Source organism: Jaculus jaculus, chromosome 5, assembly GCF_020740685.1.
Source record: "Jaculus jaculus isolate mJacJac1 chromosome 5, mJacJac1.mat.Y.cur, whole genome shotgun sequence".
NCBI lineage: Eukaryota > Metazoa > Chordata > Mammalia > Rodentia > Dipodidae > Jaculus > Jaculus jaculus.
This window is the reverse complement of record NC_059106.1, coordinates 49,955,148-49,976,922: the sequence shown is the minus strand read 5'-3', so window position 1 is coordinate 49,976,922 and position 21,775 is coordinate 49,955,148. Positions and strand designations below refer to the sequence as shown.

The following is a 21,775-nucleotide window of genomic DNA, read 5'->3' as shown; positions in this document are numbered from 1 at the left end:
GTGGATTCAATTTGTCTACATTTGAATGCTCTCTAATTTTTACTGGGTTTGTAGCTGTGGGGAAATTAAACACTTTATGCCTGGGCTTCATTATCTGTGCTTTTTTTTTTTTTTTTTTTTTTTTTTTTGAGGTAGGGTCTCACTTTAGCCCAGGCTGACCTGGCACTCACTCTGGAGTCCCAGGCTGTCCTCAAGCTCACAACGGTCCTCCTACTCTGCCTCTCCCGAGTGCTGGAACTAAATGTATACAACAGCAACCTTTTGTTGTACCCGTATTTTCATATGTATAAGATAAAAAAGTGTACAAACATACTGCTCTCAGTACAGATGTTCTCTACTACCCAGTGCAACTCGGATGCTGTGGAGTGCTTACTCTGAAGCAATGAGCATGCCTCCATAGGGCTTGCTGTAATTTTTAGGCACTGCACCACAGCAGCACGGAAGATCTTCGAGGAAGTCTGTTGTCAAGGTTATGCTGGCTGTAATGGAAGCTGTGGGTGGATTCGTGCTCTCCAAAAGCTTTGTGACTTGTGTCATTTGCTTTACTTTTGTGTGTGCAGGTGCATGTTCATGTGTGTGCACAGGTGTGTGTGTGAAGGTCATAGTCAACATTGGGTGCGGTCTTCCAGTGTCTGAGAGAAGCCAAGTAACCTTGCTCTTACTCTGCTTTCTTTGTGTGAACTGTAAAGATACATGACCAGTGACAAGCTTCTCTCAGACCTGCGCGTCATTTTTTCTGCCCTTCCCCTTGGCTTTGTCCTATTGGCTCCCATCTTATCATTCTGGGAAAGGTGACTTATAGGTAGTGGAACAGTGGATGGTTGTGGGATCCTGAATCCTAATCATAGTGCTGTTTCCTTCTCCTAGGGTCCTATCCTTCCCCCAAAGCTGGAGCAACTCTGGTCGTGTACAAGGACTTGCTAGTGCTCTTTGGTGGCTGGACGCGGCCTAGCCCCTATCCCCTACACCAGCCGGAGAGATTCTTTGATGAAATACACACTTACTCGCCATCTAAAAACTGGTAAACCACAAAGAGAAGCTCCTCAAAATTGGAAAGAAAGGAGTTAAATCAATGGGTGCTTTATCTTTTGCATGTCAAGAACCCTTTGTAGAGTTTGGTTAAAAAGCTACTGACTTCTTTTCTGGGGCATGGAGGAGTTCCATAGCTAGATTTTTGCCTTTAGTTTCAGAGACTTTACTCTGTGTGCTCTTCTTGCATTAAGAGTCCTTTCTCCAATGAGGAAAAGTGGAAGAGTTTTCTTGCTCTTTCAAGAAAAATGCATGAGTCCATTGGGAAGAGGAAGCTCTTCAGGTCTGCCCACTCCTTCCCAATAGCAGTGTGGGTCCACACGCCTCCTCACACCCTGCATATTTCCAGACAGGTCTGTCTTAGCGAGGACAACCCTGCTCCCTGGGTGATTCAGTCCCTGGTTCTTGGCCGCTGCTGCTTATCAGGATCACAGAGAAGTGGTGGGCGATACTCTTCAGTAAACCAGGCTGAGGAGGCCTAGAAGCTGTGACCTTGGCTCTTGCCGTGGTCTTATCTCCCCCTTCTATCTGTAGACCAGACACTGTGAGAACTTGGCTTTAAGGAAGCTTGTAGGAAAGGTACATATTATGTGGTCCTCCCTTTATGGTCCCATTAATATCTGCTGAGGAAGGTGATGGGGCTGTCATTTGCCTAGGATGCATACTTGCTGTTTATGCCTTTGTCCTCTGAGCTCTGACACAGATGATGCTGACTTCTTGCTCTCTTCTGTCTGTTTCCATCAGGTGGAATTGCATTGTAACTACCCATGGGCCACCTCCCATGGCTGGCCACTCCTCCTGTGTGATAGATGACAAAATGATTGTCTTTGGTGGCTCTTTAGGATCCCGGCAAATGTAAGTACCTTCAGTTTGCTTTGTACCAGCCTGAAGGTACATGCTTCTGGGCAAAACAAGCCTGGAAAGTGAAACAGTCAAGGCCAGTCACCCTCAGCATGGCTCTAATTAATCCAAGTAGTTACTTCAGCCCAGCACCCATTCCCTAATCCTTTTGTCATAGACCAAGAAGTTTAAAAACTTGCTCCATAGAAGCAAGGTTCATTAGGATTGAGTTCTTCTGGAGCCTCCACCCTCTACTATGCCTTGTCTATAGAAGATCACCTTCTGAGAAAGAAGCAGGGCACTCTGTTAGCCAGCTCAAGTCCTGTGGGAGAAAGAGAGAGGTAGATTGGCAGGACTGGTGGAAATTGTAGATTCTCCAGGTGGGTTGTGTGGGAGAGTGGACAGAAACAAGAACTGTTGGGTGTTACACTTGCCTGCCTGGGAGGCTGTTCGGTCCTCTGCCTTCAGTATTGCTGACCAAGAGCAGGAACCACAGGAGTGTGCTGAAATGGGAGCTATTGAGCCCTCCACAGGAGTCATTGCAGACCCAAGCCTCCCCCTTTTTTTTATTGACAACTTCCATAATTATAGACAATAAACCATGATAATTCTCTCCCTTCCCCTACCTTCCCCTTCACAAATCCACTGTCCATCATATCCCCTCCCCCTCTCAATTAGTCTCTCTTTTATTTTGATATCATCATCTTTTCCTCCAATTATAAGGGTCCTGTGTAGGTAGTACCAGGCATTGCAAGGTCATAGATATCCAGGCTGTGTCTGGAAGCATTGTAAGCAGTCCTACCCTTCCTTTGGCTGTTACATTCTTTCTGCCACCTCTTCTCAATGGGCCCTGAGCCTTGGAGAGAGTGATAGAAATGTTTCAGTACTGAACACTCCTCTGTCACTTCTTCTCAGCACGATGGTGCCTTTTGAGTCATCCCATGGCTCACCATCATCTGAAAAGAAATCTTCTCTAACCTAAAAGTGAGAGTAGAGCTGGAGGGATGGCTTAGCAGTTAAGGCATTTGCCTGTGAAACCAAAGGACTCAGGCTTGATTACTCAGGACCCACATTAGCCAGATGCACAAGGTGGCGCATACATCTGGAATTTGTTTGTAGCAGCTGAAGGCCCTGGCATACCCATTCTGTCTCTTCCTTCCTGCCTCCCTCTCCCACCCACTCAAAATAAATAAAATAAAATAAAATAAAAGTTATTTTTTAAAAAGTGAGAGTACCATTAATATATGAGTATGAATGTTAAGAGAAGTGCTTATTGGACAGTTTGGTGAGCATAATATATGCATTTAGCCAGGCACCAGAGGCATTACACCCCTAGGGCTCATGACCTCCCCCATCATAAGTTTTCAGTACCAGGCATGTATTCCCTCTCCCTCTCATCGAGCAGGCCTCCAGTTCAATTAGTGAGCAATTGATTTCATCCATATTAGACATGTCACTATTGCACCTGTTGGCTCATTTGGCCTACCAGAAAGCCTATCTCTTTTTTTGGGGGGGGAGGGAGTGTTTCAAGGTAGGGTCTTGCTCTAGTCCAGGCTGACCTGGAATTCACTATGTAGTCTCAGGATGGCCTTGAACTCATGGCAATCCTCCTACCTCTGCCTCCCAAGTGCTGGGATTAAAGGTGTGCACCACCCCCCCACCCCCAGCTAAATCTGTCCTTTGACAGTACTCAGTGGCTTCCCTTGTAAAACGGGAGAATCAGGAGCAAGAGTTCATGATCATCTTTGACTACGTAGCAAGTTTGAGGTCAGCTTGGACTACAAATAATAAATAATACTAAAAATTATAAACCAACCAATTAATCTGCTTACCTGAATGTGTTTTCCCAGAAATTTAGAAAAAGTTGGTAATAGTGATGCTATTTAATGAGTCTTAAGGACAGTGGAGGTCTTTACAGTCCCTCAAAGTGGCTATAGTATATGTTGAGGTGTTTTCATAAGACTTAATTAAAATTTTACTGAAATTTTTTCTACGATTAATGAAACTTTAAAAAGTTAATAAACTGCATGAAAAAAATTAAACCATTATGGAAAAGGACAAAAAGAGCTGACTTCCAGATGAGACAGTTAGGGTTTGAGCTTGGGGACTCTTATTGCCATGTCCCTGTGTGGACAGAGGTCCTTAAATAGGCCACCCTAGAATAGAGCCCAGTTCTTGCCATGCTCCTAGCTTACTTTCTCGGTCTCTTTTTGTTGTTGTTTGAGATAGGGTCTTCCTGTGTAGCCCTTTCTAGCCTTGAATTCATGGCAACCCTCCTGCCTCAGTTATCTACCTGAGTGTTGGGATTATAGGCTTGTTGCACCAAGCCTGGTTCATGCAGTTTTTGTGAGAGTTGTTGGTGATGCTGGTTGCTTCATGAACCCCCCCCCCCCCCCCCCCCCCCGTTTGGCAGTAGGCTCTCTTTCTCTAGCCCATGCTGGCCTGGAATTCATTATGTAGACTCAGGCTGGCGATCCTCCTATCTCTGTCTCCTGAGTGCTGGAACTACAGATGTGCACCACGACTCCCAGCAAGTTAACAGTATTTCTCTATAACAAAAGAAACAAAAGTTAGAGAAAATTAAGCCTCCTTGTGGCTACAGATCTAGAATTCAGCATTGGTCCCTGACCTCTGATACCTCTAACCAGACTGTGTGTGTGTGTAAATAGTATAAGTTTTCTGGGTGGGAGAGGGAGGCAAGTCATGTGAGACTCCCCAGCCAACATTGTGGACCCTGGAGTTCCCAGTTTTGTCATCCTCTGTCCTTACTTCATAGGAGCAACGATGTCTGGGTCCTTGACTTGGAGCAGTGGGTGTGGTCCAAGCCGAATATCTCCGGTCCCAGTCCTCATCCCAGAGGTGGCCAATCTCAGGTGCTCAGGAATTAAGATAACTATTCAGCAAACACTGTAGCATCTTTCAGTTGGGACGGGAGAGGGAGGAGGGAGTCAGGTAAGATGCCAGTATATCCTAAGCTAAAGAGAATTGATCTGTTTTGCTTCTAAAGGGTTGTGTAATTTATGGTGGCTTGAGATTATGCCTTTCCCCAAAGCATTTGCTTTGCTGTTCTATTTCTCAAGAGAAGCCTGAATTGTGTGTATGGCTCACGCTCTGGTGTTACTATTGGTTCAGAGCAGAATGTGTCCATTGAGGTGACAGTAGTGTGTTCAAAGGGTGAAGAATTGACATGGTTCAAAGGATTGATGTAGTCTGGGAAGAGTGTAGGACCTTCATATGGGAGCTGGGATGCTATTTTTATATCATTGGACATAAGAAGCCAGATACCCATGTCTTTGTAGGTTAATTGTCAATTTCTTCCCCTTCCCAGATTGTTATAGATGATGCAACTATCTTAATCCTTGGTGGGTGTGGCGGTCCTAATGCTGTGAGTATTGCTTACGTGACGCTCCCGTGCACTTGCTGCTGAGTGCTTAGAACTCACCAACCCTGTTTGTTTTGTAAGCCCACAGATCCCACCCACGGCATTTTCCTTTCTTTACAAAATGCCTTTTCCTCTTTGAGTGTACAGTCTTCCTGCTGGTGGTCTCTGTTCTATTGTTTTGGGGGTTGATTTTTTTTTTTTTTTTTTTTGGTCTTTTGAAATAGGGTCTTGAGTCTTGCTCTAGCCCAGACTGACCTGAAATTCAGTATGTAGTCTCAAGATAGTGTTAAATTCACAGTGATCCTCCTACCTCTACCTCCCAAGTGCCGGGATATGCAATACCACTCTTGGCCCTGGAAGATACTTTTAATCAGAGACATTTGCCTCTTGAATATTCATTTCTAAATTCTTTTTTAAATTTATTTTTATTGGTGGGGGGACAAACGGGCATGCCAGGGCCTTCAACTGCTGCAAACAAACTCCAGATGCATGTGCCACCATGTGCATCTGGCTTACTTGGGTTCTGGGAATCAAACCTAGGTCCTTTGGCTTTGCAAGCAAATGCCTTAACTGCTAAGCCATCTCTCCAGTTCCTTTTCTGTTTTTATTTTAATCTACAAATAAAGTTTGCTCCTCCCATTTATTGTTTTAATATTTATATTTATTTATTTATGAGCACAGAAAGAGTATGGGTTTGTCAGGGTCTCTTGCCACTTCAGATTAACTCCAGATGCATGAGGCCACTTTGTGACCCTACCTTTATGTGGGTACTGGAGAATTGAACCTGGGCCAACAGGCTTTGCAAGCAAGTGCCTGTAGCCACTGAACTATCTCCCCAGCTCTCCTCCCTACCCCGCAAAGGGAGGGGCGGTAGTAGAGAAAAGCAGATTGATAACTCTAGAATCCACATGAACTTCATTTAAGAATGTAGACTAAGCTGAGCGTGGTGGGGCATGCCTTTCTTTAGTCCCATCACTCGGGAGGCAGAGGTAGGAGGACCACCCTGAGTTTGAGGCCACCCTGAGACTACATAGTGAGTTCCAGGTCAGCCTGGGCAAGGGTGAGACCCAAGAAAGAAAGAAAGAAAGAAAGAAAGAAAGAAAGAAAGAGAGAGAGAGAGAGAGAGAGAGAGAAAGAGAGAAAGAGAGAAAGAGAGAAAGAGAGAAAGAGAAAGAGAAAGAAAGAAAGAAAGAAAGAAAGAGCAAATGAGCCATGGAGTTAATGCTATGTATATTATGTCTCCTCTGCCTTGCACCCAACACACACACACACACACACACACACACGCAACCATATGCAAAAGCAGTTATACTTGATGAATGGGTCACATGTACTGGAACAATTGGTGGCAATCGGTGAGTGAATGAAGGCATGGTGAATGCAGGCACAGTGAAGGATAACCCAGGGTTTCGGTGTACATTCTATAAAGCCCACACATATTAAACCAGGCAGCACAGCTTCGAGATAGCAGCTGTGTGTGTGTGTGTGTGTGTGTGTGTGTGTGTGTATGTGTGTGAGGTCATGTCATGTGGCATACCTGAATTCTATTGTTGGCCCTTCTCTCACAGCTGTTCAAGGATGCCTGGTTGCTTCACATGCACTCGGGTCCCTGGGCCTGGCAGCCACTCAAGGTAGAAAATGAAGACCATGGTGCCCCAGAACTCTGGTGCCACCCAGCTTGCCGGGTAAGCAGGGAAGTGACCAGCTAGCAGAAGGAGGGGGCTTGTGCTGGAAAACTGTCAGATTTCTGAGGAAGTTTGTACAGAAGTAGAAGTTTGTAAAGAAGTGTCCCATAGCTCCTTTGGCTTCTCCCATGTAGATGATTCACTTGGTAGGAAAACTTCAGTGGGACCCACTCATCCTTTAAATCCCAGCTTTAAGCCTCTCTGTCTATGAAATGTTCCCCAGAGGCCCTCAGCCTAACTGAATGTTGCTGCCATCCTCCCCCCTACTCCATAGATGTAACTAACCACAGCACCTCGCCCTCTAGCAACTTGTTCTGTATCTGTCCTTCCCTTCTAGCCGAGAGCAATTATGGTATTTTCATCTCTATGTCTCAGGCCTTTCAAAATGCCTGTCACATCCCAGTGTTCAGCTAAGATGTTTGATGGGTAAGCGTAGACAAGGCTGTAAGCAGGATCCTTTGTCTTCTAGGTGGGGCAGTGTGTGGTGGTCTTCAGCCAGGCTCCTAGTGGGAGAGCTCCCCTCAGCCCCAGCTTGAACTCTCGCCCATCACCCATCAGTGCTACTCCTCCAGCCCTGGTTCCCGAAACTCGAGAGTACCGCTCCCAGTCTCCAGTAAGGAGTATGGATGAAGCTCCTTGTGTTAATGGGCGCTGGGGTACACTGAGACCCAGAGCTCAAAGGCAGACACCCTCAGGTTCCCGTGAAGGGAGCCTCTCACCAGCCAGAGGAGATGGCTCTCCCATCCTCAATGGTGGAAGCTTGTCTCCAGGCACAGCAGCTGGTGGGGGCACATCCTTGGACAGTCCTGTACAGGCCATATCTCCTAGCACTCCATCTGCCTCTGAAGGGTATGACCTGAAGATGGGACTTTCTCTGGCTTCCCGGCGAGGGTCACTACCAGATCAGAAGGACCTGAGATTAGGGTCAATAGATCTGAATTGGGACCTGAAATCAGCTTCAAGTAGCAGTCACGTGGATGGCACGGAGAACAGGACCGTTGCAGGGAGTATGAGACACCCCCCAGAACAAACCAATGGTATTCATACTCCACCACACGTGGCCAGTGCCCTTGCAGGGGCTGTCTCCCCAGGTGCCCTGCGTCGGAGTTTGGAAGCCATCAAAGCAATGTCATCCAAAGGCCCCTCAGCCTCTGCAGCCCTGAGTCCTCCTCTTGGGTCCTCTCCAAGCTCCCCCGGGAGTCAGAACCTGAGCAGTGGAGAAACAGTGCCCATCCCCCGCCCAGGACCAGCCCAAGGGGACGGACATTCCTTACCTCCCATTGCCCGCCGCCTGGGCCACCATCCACCACAGTCCCTCAATGTTGGCAAACCCCTGTACCAGAGTATGAACTGCAAGCCCATGCAGATGTACGTGCTAGATATTAAAGACACCAAGGAACAGGGCCGGGTCAAATGGAAAGTATTTAATAGTAGTTCTGTGGTCGGGCCTCCTGAAACCAGCCTGCACACAGTGGTACAAGGCCGGGGTGAACTCATCATATTCGGAGGACTGATGGACAAAAAGCAGAATGTGAAGTACTATCCAAAAACAAATGCCTTGTACTTTGTGCGAGCAAAGAGATAATGTGTTCCCAGCCCCTTTCCCTTTCTGTGGCTTGTAATTTGGAATTGTTGAGTGTGCAAGCACTTGGACTGAGAATTGGGAAAACAACAGCATTACTCCCACGAACCAAAACTCCCACTTCAGGCTGGGATCAAATCCATTAAGAAAAAATTATATATAAATATATATATTATATAGCCAACTCTGTTTACAAAAAAAGGGAGAGGTCTCCGTCCTGGTTCAGATAACATTGTTGCTGTGTTTTAGCAGAGGCTGTGCTGTCCTTTTCTAGGGAGCAGACTAACAGTAACTTTGCATGAGCAGCTGAAGAGCCCCTGGGAGTCTGTATGTGGCCTTCTCAGGCAGCGGTGGCCTAAAGGAAGAGGCATCAGGCCCCGTGCTGCAGGTGCTGCATGGGGATGTCACTTAAGAAACCTGCCCTTCTGCTTCTCTTAAAAACCTCTGAGGACCTGTGCCAGCCAGCCTGCAGCAGTGCCCTGGACCTGGTCCCTTCTGCCCCGTGATTGAGGGGAGTCACCCAACTTGAGATTCTATCCCCCATGTGCTGGAATCATGGTGAAATTATGTTTATACTGCTGCCATCTGTCTGCCTGGTGTCTGATGGTCTCTTGAGTGTCACCTACATGTCTCAGAAAGCATTTGGTGTCTGATTATGGGATTTTTCTGACAATCGTGTTTGGTTGTACGTTGCCAAAAACCATTTTAGTTCTCCTTTCAGAACTGGGTCCTCAGAGGCTGCCTTTTCTATTTATAGACTGCTCCCCACCCTACCCCCAACCTTTGGGGTTTTGTTTTGTTTTGTCATATGACTTTTTTTAAGCCCTAAAACTTTTCTCACTTTCTGCTTCTTTTGCAAAACTCAGGTGCCTATAGAAATCAACTGCTTAGAAATACTTTCAGAGCTCTTTCTCTGGTATCACTAGGAGGCCAGCAGTCCTAGCACTTGGATGCAGAGGGAGGACTATTTCAAGTAGGAGGCTTGCCTGGCTTTCATGGTGAGACCTCATCTCAAACTAAAGCAAAATAAAGATGCCAGTATCCTGAGAAAAATCACTAACGCATCAGGGGACATCTTCTTACCTGTGGGCTTCTTTTATTTCCGGATTGCATTGGGCACACTCATGTATTTGTTGAGTGTAGGAATTGATTCTGAAAGGGAATCAGATAGCAGTTCCTTCCAGAAATGGAGTTTTACCTAGTAACTATCATCTCTTGCCTTGCTGTTGACAGTGACTGGGCTGGTCATGTATCTGACCTTTATGACACACGAGTGACCTGGGAGCAGCTCCATCCATAACTCTTCTCTTGCTCGTGTGTTAGCCAAACAGGGCTTGAGTTTTATTTCATTTTAGTTCTGAGATAAAATAAAACCAGCCAAGTAGAATATTGCCTTGGTTGATACACAAAATTACAAATTAGTAATCTCTGAATCATAGCCTGGACATAGAGAATATCAAAATCAGTTTATTTCAAATGACATCATGTAAATAGGAATATTTGGTGATTTCTCATCAGAGCAGAGAGGATTCTTATTTTGCAAACACTGTTTCCCAGCCCCATCCTCCCTTTTCCTCATCAGCATCCCCCAGGCCACCTGCACCTCCTGGCTTTCAGCCAGCACTTTGCAGTCTGTCTGATATATGTGTATCTCCTGTTTTGCCAGCTGAATTCATCCCCTAGCTATTAACTTTGTTGCTGTGGTGTTGGTAAGAAAGGCCCCTGTTATGAAGCCCAGAAAAGGGCCAGCTCATGGGGTGGACATGTGTTCCAAAACACACTCCCTCAGATGAGGAAGCAACCATGTCCCTACTTCCTGTGGTGTCCCTGGACTCAAAGCCACACACTTGGCTTTCTGTAGTCCCTGCTTCCAGCCTTTTGGCCAAGATTGTTGGATCCTGTGGGGTCCTGGTTTATAAGGTGACCCCAGCCCAAAAGTTAGCAGTTCTGGCATTCTTGCTGCTGGTACACCTTGTTGGTGATGTGTCTGGTCATGGAGAGAGCCTCCAGCCTCAGTTCCTATGGAAACATCAAGTATTTGGACACCTCAAATTTCAGAGCCTTTACTTCGTAGTCCTTTCCTTGGTCCCATGGCCTTCCAAAGCCAGCTGTTAACCTGTTGATCTCTTGTACTTTTCCCAAGTAGGCAGTTGGCAGACGAATTGATTCACACAGAAAGCCATCAGTTTGCAACATCTTTGAACTCTCCACAACACTGAGACAGACCCAGTCTGCATCCTGCAGTGTAGGGCCTAGTGAAAGTGTGCTGTGGGAAAAGGACGAGCTCGAGGTGAAGGTCTCCTAGGCCCTTGTGAGGCTGCATATGCAGTAGGACCTCAGGTGTCTCAACAGAGGTGAGAATTCCTATGTTGTCCCATCAGATTAATCCACAATTCCTTTTGTGATACAATACCAATTTTGTCTTAAAATTCACCTAGAGACAAGACAAAATATTTTTTTTAAACCCTCAGGAGCACCTAAAGCAAATATTTATCAGTATTTAAGATACATCTTGTTTCTACTTGAAGCTTTAACCCCTTCCATTCCTGCAAGTGTGCCTTTGAGAGCCCTTGGGTCATATTGACTTCACCGGTCCCTTCACTAACCTCGTGTAAAAATGTCTGTCTCCTCCACTCTTGGACAGAGACTTTCTTGCCCTCACACCTCACAGTTTATGCAGCAGAGAGCATTCTGTATTTCCATTCCTGTTTTGTGAGCTTTGGGCTTCGCAAACCCCCCTCCCTCACCCATGTGCACATGTGGAAACAAGCTTAAATTTTGTTTAAAGGTGATACTGGGCTTACTCTCATCCCAGCCCTCTGTGGGTTGGTTCAGTTTTAATGTTTGTGCTATTGCAAGAGCTGCAACCATCTAGGGACTGTGTTGGACCTCTTTAAAGGAGAGCAGAAGAGGAGGAAGACAGAAAACCTTCTCGAGAAGTCTTGACTTTGGAGGACAGAATGCCACCAGCCAATGGAGAACAAGGAGCTCTCCCCTTACCATCACCTTGTCTTTCTGCTTCACTGTCCCTTTCTCTTCAGAGTGATTTGCCTGGTTGGTTTGTCTGTCTGTCTGTCCTTGTCCTGAGGATCTGAAGGGCCAGGAAGCCTGGCTTCCCAGAACTGCAGAAGGCATACTCTGCCTGTCACCATGCTCTTTGTGAATGAGGCAACCTCAGTGCTGTCTCCATTGTGCTCTCTCTGCTCGCTCTGCCCCTCCCGCCAACCAGGGCTCATATCAGTGCACTCCCATTGTGCCCTGGCAAAGCTGGTGCTGTGAGTGATGTTTCCATACAACTCAGGGTGCCAGGTGGCTCGCCCCTGAGATAGTCATTTTAGGCACATAACAGTGTAGGAATGAAAATGGATTTCATGGGTATTTAAATCTGTCGGTTTCAGTTTTTGTTAATGTTTTCCCCGATGACTTTTTAGCAATTTAACAAATAAAACAAAATGGACCGAACTGTCTCGTAACTGTTTTATTAGCATAGGACAAGAAAGCAAAATCATCGTGATGGGAAACAGTGGGAAACAAAGTGGTGGGAAGGTGCTGTCTACTCCTGGAAGGTTGTGTGTGTTAGGAGAGGGAAAGTTGCCCTCCTGGACAGCACCACCTAATTAGCACCTGACACCATCTTGCCTGAGGGACTTGGTATTGCATATCCTCAGTATCATCCTGTGATGGAGACCTAGGGAAGCAGTGTGCTTGGAGCAGAGGCCCAGGGGCCAGGATAGCACCTGTGCCATCAGTGGGGCAGCCTAGGAAATGGTGGTTGAAGCCTACCTTCTTGTTTTCTACCTGACCTTGGATGTGAGTTTCATGACCTATGATGTAGCTGCTGCCACCTCACAGGATGCAATGGAGATGAGGAAATGTGCTGCCATGGTGCCCCGCTCATGGTTAGTGGTCAGCCAGGGAGGGGGAGGCGAGGCGAGGCATGCTGTGATCATTATTGCACTGTCTCATGTCTCCATCGTGAGTCTAAAACTTTGCCACATCACCCTCCTCCTGGGATCTTGAGAAAGGTCCCTGGGGGCAGGCTGGCCTCAGTGTGGTGCTGCCACATGTGACTAGGGCTTCCCTTTGCTTCTCTCAGGCCTTGACCCCTGCTGAAGTGGAACAGCATCCTCAGCTAGGGCCTGCCCTGCTGTCCGTAGTCATTACTAGCCCTGCTTCATATAATCTAGCTAGCACTCGTGTGGACACTATGTAAGAGGATGTGTTAATGTAGAGACTAGTGACATGCGTGGGAGGAGATGACAGCTGAGTTAAGCATCACATCAGGAATGGGATCAACAGGTCTTTCCAAACTCTTGAGACAGGTCTGTGGACTCAGAAGGGTCTTAGAAGTGAGTCAGGACAGACATAGACTCTGCAGTGACGCTGTGCCTCTTTGAGCTTCAGCTTTATCATTAAAATGGTGGTGATGACACCACCCTAGCAATTTTAACTGGATCCAGCCAAGAATTTAGTTCCTCAATGGGTGTGGTTCACACAAAGGCCACATGGGGGTGCCCTAGGAAAGGCTTTAAGTGCGCCTGGGTGTTCTGAAGCTACAGGAAGGAAACAGGGTGAGCTGAAGATGTCTTGCCCGTTTCTCCCCTCCCTCAGCCTCAAAGTCACTTCAGTGCTCCATCTCCAGAAAGGTCCAGCACAGCATTCCCCAGTCAGGGCACCTGCTTTGTCCCAGCCCTCAGCTGTGGGAAAGTTAGTATCCTCCCTCTGAGGCCCGGGCTCTGGGTCCAGCTACTGTCAGCATACACAAAACCAAGCTGTTGCCTTAAGTGGGAGCCTACAAGTACTACCAGACTATTGTATCCCCACCAGGGAACTTCCTGCCCACCCATTGCCTGAGAGAGGAGGGTTGTGCCAGTGGAAAGACTTCAGCTGCTCTGGGGAATCTTTTTTTTTTTTTTTTCCAATTATTTATTTGAGAGAGAAAGAGGCAGAGAGAGAGAATGGGCACACCGGAACCTCCAGCCACTGCAGACGCTCTCCAGATGCTTGTGCCACGTTGTGCATTTGGCTTATATAGGTCCTGAGGAATCAAACCTGGGTCCTTAGGCTTTGCAGGCAAGCACCATAACTAAGCCATCTCTCCTGGGGATCATTCTTACTCAGCAAGCATTCTTTAAGCATCTAACTGACTCCTGAGGCAATGAGGCATATTGATGATCCCTAAAAGACCCATCCCAAAAGAGCTTTATAGCCTCACAAACAAGGCAGGTGTCACATTGGCTACAGAAAAGTTCCTAAGGTCAAAAGACACAGGTGTCATACCAGGAAGGTAGGAAAGATGGAGTCAGTAGGGCCATCTGTAGACAACCAGTTGCTGGCTGCAGGGAGGAGGGCTGCTGGGGAAGCCAGAGAGCTAGGAAGTTAGACTTGCTGTCATGTGATGGCTTATTTTGCAGCTACAACTAAATATTGTGGGGCAGGTCATTTTATTTTTTACTTATCTTCGCAGTGCTGGAAATAGAACCTAGATCCTTGTGTGTGCTAGGCAAGCACTTATCACTGAGATACACCTTTTTAAAATCTATTTATTTGTTTATTTGAGAGGGAGAAAGAAGCAGAGAGAGAGAATGGGCACACCAGAGCCTCTAGCCACTATAAACGAACTCCAAATGCACGTGCCCCTTTGCGCATCTGGCTTACATGGGTCCTGGAGAGTTGAACCAGGATTCTCTGGCTTTGTAACCAAATACCTTAACTGATAAGCCATCTCTTCAGCCCCAGCTACTGGTAACTTTTAAATACAGGTCTACAGGCTAGAATATAAGATGAAGGCAATTGTAGCCTGGGCTCACATTCCTGAAATAGGGCCTCTTACTGCACCATCAAAAATACTATGTCAGGGCTGGAGGGATGGCTTAGCAGTCAAGTCATTTGCCTGCAAAACCAAAGGATCCAGGTTCGAATCCCCAGGACCCACGTTAGCCAGATGTACAAAGGGGCACATGCAACTGGAGTTCATCTGCAGTGGCTGGAGGCCCTGTCACGCCCATTCTCTCTCTTCTCATTTCTGTCGAATTAATAAATATTTTTTAAATACTATGTTAGAGCTAGAGAGGTGGCTTAGCGGTTAAGTGCTTGCTTGTGAAGCCTAAGGACCCCGGTTAGGGGCTCAATTCCCCAGGACCCATGTTAGCCAGGTGCACAAGGGGACACATGCATCTGGAGTTTGTTTGCAGTGGCTAGAGGCCCTGGCATGCCCATTTTCTGCCTCTCTCTCTCTCTCTCTCTCTCTCTCTCTCTCTCTCTCTCTCTCTCTGCCTCTTTCTGTCTGTCACTCTCAAATAAATAAATAAAAATTAAAAATACTATGTTAGGCTGGAGAGGTGGCTCAGCAGTTAAGTCACTTGCCTGCAAAGCCTCAGGACCTAGGTTTGATTGCCCAGCACCTACATAAGCCAGATTCACAAGTTGGTACATGGGTCTGGAGTTTGTTTGTAGTGGCCAAAGACCCTGGTGTACCCATCTTCTCCCTGCCCCACTCTCTCTGTCTCTCTCTTTTTAAAATAAATTAATAAAATTTTTAAAATTAAATAAAATAAAAATGTTTTTAAAAATACTATTACCAGACATGGTGGCACATGCCTGTAATCTCAGCACTTAGGAGGCTGAGGTGGGTGGATTGCTGAGAGTTCTGGCCAACCTGAGACTATATAGTGAATTCCAGGTCAGCCTGGGCTAGAGCAAGAACCTACCTCAAAAAATAAAAAGATAAATACTATGTCAATGGACTGGAGAGATGGTTTAGTGGTTAAAGGTGCTTGCTTGCAAAGCACGATGGCCTGGGTTTATTTCCCCAGCACCCACATAAAACCAGGTGCACAAGCCAGGAGTGGTGGGACATGACTTTAATCCCAGCACTTGGGAGGCAAGAGGTAGGAAGATGACAGTGAGTTCGAGGCCACCCTGAGAATAGAGTGAATTCCAGGTCAGCCTGGCCTAGAGTGAGACCCTACCTCGAAAAAAAACCAAAAAACAAAAAACAGATACACAAAGTGGCATTTATGTTTGGAGTTCGTTTACAATGGCAATAGGCCCTACCACACCTATTATCATTCTCTCTATTTGCAAAAAAAAAAAAATGAAATGATTTAAAAAAAAATACTGTGTCAAGCCAAACACAATGTTGAGCACCTGTAATCCTAGCACTCAAGAGGCAGAGGCAGGAAGATCATGAGTTCAAGGCCAACCAACATCGGCTACATAAGACCCTGTGTCCAAGAAAGAAAACAACTTGGGCTGGAGAAATGGCTTAGTGGTTAAGGCTCTTGCCTGCAAAACCTAAGGACCTGGGTTCGATTCCCCAATACCCACATAAGCCAGATGCACAAGGTGATGCATGTATCTGGAGTTCATTTGCAGCAGCTAGAGACCCTGTTGAGCCCATTTTCTCCTATCTGCCTCTTTCTCTCAAATGAATAAATAAATTAAACCACTCGTCTTTAAAGAAAACAACTCACCAATCATGGTGGCGCACGCCTTTAATCCCAGCACTTGAGAGGCTGAAGTAGGAGGATCGTTGTGAGTTTGAGGCCACCCTGAGACTACATGGTGAATTTCAGGTTAGTGTGGGCTAGAGCAAGACCCTACCTCAGAAAAACAAAACCAGGGCGGCGGCTGTGGTGGGTACCGGGTGCGGAGCTGTCTGCATCCCTTGGGTCCTCATCCTCTCAGCGCCCCATGCCTGTGCCAGCCTACCTCGCTCCTAGGCGCCGTGCCCACCACCTCTACCTTCAAGGGTGTCAGCCAGCAGCGGGAATAGCTCCTAGGTTTTGCAGCCTCCAGGTGGTGGATTCAATTTTTCATTAGTCTTTTATGAGCCAGTAGAACAGCCTGTGGGGAAGAACAATATGGCCTCTAACATCTTTGGGACCCCTGAAGAAAATCCTCCTTGGGCCAAGTCCAGGGGTAACAGGGAAGATTTGGAGTCGTCTGGACCCCAAAGAAGGAACTCCTCTGAAACAAGTTCTGGAGATTTCTTTGCTCTGAAGGGAGAAGGTGATATTCATGAAAACGTGGACACAGACTTCCAAGCCAGCCTGAAGTAGAGCGAAGAGAAGCCTGTGCCTGCTGCTCCTGTGCCCAGCCCGGTGGCCCCTGCGCCGTCCAGAGAAACCCCACTTGGCCGCAAGTCCAGCCTGGTCTTGGGTTAACTCTGACTGTCAGAACCCTGTCCATTTATTTGTTTTCTCTATGCTCGTGAACTACACAACATGAGCCTGACTATACATCTTTCTGATTTGTTTCATTAAAAAAGAAGCACTTAAAAAAAAAAAGAGCCAGGTGGCTCACGCCTTTAATCCCAGCACTTAGGAGGCAGAGATGGGAGGATGGCTGTGAGTTCAGGGCCACCCTGAGACTTCATAGTAGTTTCCAGGTCAACCTGGGCTAGAGAGAGACCCTACCTTGAAACACCAAAAAACAAACAAAAAATTGTCAGCCTGATACAGCTCACACCTGTAATCCTAGCAGTTGGGAGGCTGAGGCAAGGACCCAGGTTCAATTTCTCAAGGACCCATGTAAGCCAGATGCACAAGGTAGCACATGCATCTGGAGTTCCATTGCACTGGCAGGAGGCCCTGGAATCCCCATTCTCTCTCTACCTGCCTCTCTATCTCTTTGCTTCTTTCTCTCTCGCTTTCTCTCTCTCTAAATAAATAATATATAGAGAGAGGGAGAGGGCTGGAGAGATGGTTTAGCGGGTAAGGCGCTTGCCTGCAAAGCCTAAGAATGCTTGTTTAAATCTCCAAATCTCACTTGGATGGCAAATGCAAAAGTGCTGCAAGCATGCAATGTCACACGTGCACAAGGGGCACATGCATCTAGACTTCGTTCACAGAGGCTGAAAAGCCCATTCTCTCTCTCCTCTCTCTCTCTCTCAAAATTAAAGGAGCTAGTAAGCATTTCTCTTAGTGTTTATCCCATATAGTAATGCTACTCTCACTTTTGATAGAGAACCTTCTCTTTTCAGATGGCAGTGACCTTGGGTTGACTCAGAAGGCATCATGGTGCTGGAAAGAAGTGACCAGAGTGCTCAGCACTGCAATATCTCTATCACACCTTCCAAGGCTCAGGGTCTATTGTGGAAGAGGTGGCAAAAAGAATGTAAGAGCCAAAGGAAGGTTAGGACTCCTTACAATGTGCTCCCCCAGACACAAAATGGTCTGGATATCAATGACCTCACAGTGCCTGACACTACCTACATAAGACCATCAAAATAGGAGGAAAAGATCATGACATCAAAATAAAAGAGAGAGTGATTGAGAGGGGAAAAGGTTATGATGGAGAATGGAGTTTCAAAAGGGAAAGTGGGGCAGGGAGGGCATTACCATGGGATATTGTCTATAATCATGGAAGTTGTTAATTAAAATTAAAAAAAAATAAAGGAGCTAAAGAGATGGCTTAGCAGTTATGGCCTAAAGACCCAGGTTCGATTCTCCAGATCCCACATAAGCCAGATGCACATGGTGGTACATGCATCTGGAATTCATTTGCAGTGGCTAGAAACGTGGCATGCCCATTCTGTCTCTCTCTTTCTCCCTATCTTTCTAATAAATAAATAATAAAATATGTTTTAAATAATAAAAAAATTTAATTCTCCCAAAGCCTTATGGTGACCTTGTCCAGAGAAGTGTGATAAATATGTGTGGGACCATGGAGTTAAGTGAAGGATTTGGGCCCTGCTGTGGAATGAATTGTGCCCTTGCAAAATCCAGATGTTGAAGCCCTAACTCCCATGAGACTATATTTGGAGTACAGCCGTTAAGGAGGAAATTTAGGCTCAGTGAGATCCTAACAGTGGTACTCATATCTTGCAGTATCCTTATAAAAGGCAGAAGGGCTGAGGATGTAGCTCTGTAGGTAGACTGCTTGCTTAGCATGCACAACCCTGGATTTGCACCACATAAACAGCATGCTGGCACATGCTTATAATCTGTGTACTAGGGAGGTGGCCTCTACATAGTAAGCTGGAAGCCACCCTGAGCTACATGAGGCCTTGTCTCAGACAAAAAAAAAAAAAAAAAAGCTGGGCGTGGTGGTGTGCACACCTTTAATCCCAGCACTTTGGAGGCAGAGGTAAGAGGATGGCTGTGAGTTTGAGGCCAGCCTGAGACTACAGAGTGAGTTCTATGTCAGCCTTGTCTAGAGAGAAACCCTACCTCAAAAAAATCAAAGAGAGGCTGGAGAGATGGCTTAGCAGTTAAGCACTTGCCTGTGAAGCCTAAGGACCCCTGCTCAATCCCCCAGAACCCACGTTAGCCAAATGCACAAGGGGGCGCACATCTGGAGTTCATTTGCAGTGGCTGGAAGCCCTGGCGCACCCATTCTCTCTCTTTCTGTCTATGTGCCTCTTTCTCTCTCTCTTTCACTCTCAAATAAATAAAAATCAACAAAAGTATATTTTAAAAAACCAGAAAGAAAGAAGAGAGAGAAGGAAGGAAGGAAGAAGAGAAACAGAGGAAGGGAGGGAGGAAGGAAGACAGGAAGGAAGAGCCTGTAATTTCAGCACCCTGGAGGCAGAGCAGGAGTATCAGTTCAAGGTCAGCCCAGGCTACATCGTGAGATACAGTGGCAGTGCACTGGGGAAATAGCTTAGTATCTCAAATGTTTGCCAAACATGCGGACCTGGGTTTGGATCCCTAGCATCCATGTAAAAGCCAGGTGTGGGAATGTACACTTGTAATCCAAGTGTTGGGAGGTGGAGACAGGATGGTTCCTAGGGCTTGCTGACTGGCTAGTCTAGCCAAATCATTGAACTCTATGTTCAGAGCAAGACAAGGATTGCCTGGAGAAGAAGGCTCAGCAGTTAAAGGCTCTTGCTTACAAAGTCTATTGGCTGCTGTTCAATTCCCAAGTTACCACCGTAAGCCACACACAAAAAGCAGTGTAAGCACCTGGTGTTCATTTGTAGTAGCATGAGGCCCTGGTGCACACACATGTACACATTTTTTTTTAATAGACAATGAGACTTCCAGTTAAGATTGTGGTATGAGCCGGGCGTGGTGGCGCATGTCTTTAATCCCATCACTTGGGCAGCAGAGGTAGGAGAATTGCCGTGAGTTCAAGGCCACCCTGAGACTCCATGGTGAATTCCAAGTCAGCCTGGGCTAGAGTGAGACCCTACCTCGGAAAAAACAAAACAACAAAAAAAGATGGTGGTATAGTAGCCATGCCAAAGCAACCTAGGGGAGGGGAGAATAAGTAGAAAAACACCATAATACACTCGTCTACCGAAAGGTGAAGGTGTATAAGGATTATCAACCACAGCAGAGAAGCAGGAGGGACCCAGAGCTTATAGTAACCAGGCAACCAGCCAGAATCAGCTCACACCCCGTTGCTGGCACCAGAGCCACCGAAGCAGAACCCAGCTGGGGGGACTCTACTAATACCAGCCCCCTCGCAAAGCCAAAAACCTGAAGGAGAAGATAGCAGGGACCAGCTGAATGGTTCCTTAGGAAGAAGACCCCAGGGCTGGAGAGATGGCACTTGTCTGTGAAGCCTAAGGACCCCGGTTTGAGGCTCAATTCCCCAGGACCCACGTTGGCCAGATGCACAAAGGGGCACACGTGTCTGGGGTTCGTTTGCAGTGGCTGGAGGCCCTGGCGGGCCCATTCTCTCTTTCTCTCTATCTCTCTCTGCCTTTCTCTCTGTCTGTTGCTCTCAAATAAATAAATAAAAATAATAAAAAAATACGGACAGAGTCTTTTTTATTTTTTATCTTTTCACAATCTTTATTAATATTTTCCATGATTATAAAAAATATCCCATGGTAATACCCTCCCCACGCCCTTTCCCCTTTGAAATTCCATTCTCCATCATATTACCTCCCCATCTCAATTATTCTGCTTACATATATACAATACTAACATATTAAGTACCCTCCTCCCTTCCTTTCTCTTCCCTTTATATCTCCTTTTTAACTTACTGGCCTCTGCTACCAAGTATTTTCCTTCTCACGCAGAAGCCCAATCATCTGTAGCTAGGATCCACATATGAGAGAGAACATGTGGTGATTGGCTTTCTGGGCCTGGGTTACTTCACTTAGTATAATCCTTTCCAGATCCATCCATTTTTCTGCAAATTTCATAACTTCATTTTTCTTTACCGCTGAGTAGAACTCCATTGTATAAATGTGCCACATCTTCATTATCTACTCATCGGTTGAGGGACATCTAGGCTGGTTCCATTTCCCAGCTATTATAAATTGAGCAGCAATAAACATGGTTGAGCACGTACTTCTAAGGAAATGAGATGAGTCCTTCGGATATATGCCTAGGAGTGCTATAGCTGGGTCATATGGTAGATCAATCTTTAGCTGTTTTAGGAACCTCCACACTGATTTCCACAATGGCTGGGCCAGATTGCGTTCCCACCAGCAGTGTAGAAGGGTTCCTCTTTTTCCACATCCCCGCCAACATTTATGATCATTTGTTTTCATGATGGTAGCCAATCTGACAGGAGTGAAATGGAATCTCAATGTAGTTTTAATCTGCATTTCCCTGATGACTAGTGACGTAGAACATTTTTTTAGATGCTTATATGCCATTTGTATTTCTTCCTTTGAGAATGCTCTATTTAGCTCCATGGCCTATTTTTTGATTGGCTTATTTAATTCCTTATTATTAAACTTTTTGAGTTCTTTGTATATCCTGGGTATTAATCCTCTATCAGATATATAGCTGGCGAAGATTTTTTTCCCATTCTGTAGGTTGCCTCTTTGCTTTTTTCACTGTGTCCTTTGCAGTGCAAAATCTTTGTAATTTCATGAGGTCCCAGTGACTAATCTGTGGTTTTATTGACTGAGCAATTGGGGTTGTATTCAGAAAGTCTTTGCCAAGATCAATATGTTAAAGGGTTTCCCCTACTTTTTCCTGTAGCAGTTTCAGGTCTTATGTTAAGGTCTTTAATCTATTTGGACTTAATTCTTGTGCATGGAGAGAGAGAAGAATCTATTTTCATCCTTCTACAGATATATATCCAGTTTTCCCAACACCATTTGCTGAAGAGGCTGTCTTTTCTCCAATGAGTATTTTTGGCATTTTTATCGAATATCAGGTGACTATAGCTACCTGGACTTATATCTGGGTCCTCTATTCTGTTCCATTGATCTACATGTCTGTTTTTGTGCCAGTACCATGCTGTTTTTGTTACTATGGCTCTGTAGTATAGGTTAAAATCAGGTATGGTGATACCACCAGCCTTAGTTTTGTTACTCAGTAGTATTTTAGATATTCAAGGTTT

At 46.0% G+C, this 21,775-nt stretch overlaps 1 protein-coding gene, 1 non-coding gene and 1 pseudogene across 2 annotated transcripts in view; all 3 read left to right on the top strand.

Moving 5' to 3' along the window:
* Nucleotides 1-11,980, top strand: part of Fbxo42 (F-box protein 42) — a 102,634-nt gene extending 90,654 nt beyond the window's left edge. The window contains exons 5-10 of the mRNA XM_045149410.1: nt 868-1,021; nt 1,774-1,884; nt 4,646-4,742; nt 5,198-5,254; nt 6,820-6,936; nt 7,406-11,980. Of these exons, the coding sequence (XP_045005345.1) occupies nt 868-1,021; nt 1,774-1,884; nt 4,646-4,742; nt 5,198-5,254; nt 6,820-6,936; nt 7,406-8,521 (1,652 nt within the window). The 3' untranslated portion in view covers nt 8,522-11,980. The remainder of the gene's footprint in view (nt 1-867; nt 1,022-1,773; nt 1,885-4,645; nt 4,743-5,197; nt 5,255-6,819; nt 6,937-7,405) is intronic.
* On the top strand, nt 3,678-3,808 carry LOC123461339. The gene has a single exon (XR_006637626.1). It is a non-coding gene; the product is annotated as a small nucleolar RNA SNORA33 (small nucleolar RNA).
* Nucleotides 11,981-12,283: 303 nt separating the features above from the next.
* On the top strand, nt 12,284-16,700 carry LOC101611192 (annotated as a pseudogene).
* The last annotated feature ends 5,075 nt before the right edge of the window (nt 16,701-21,775 follow it).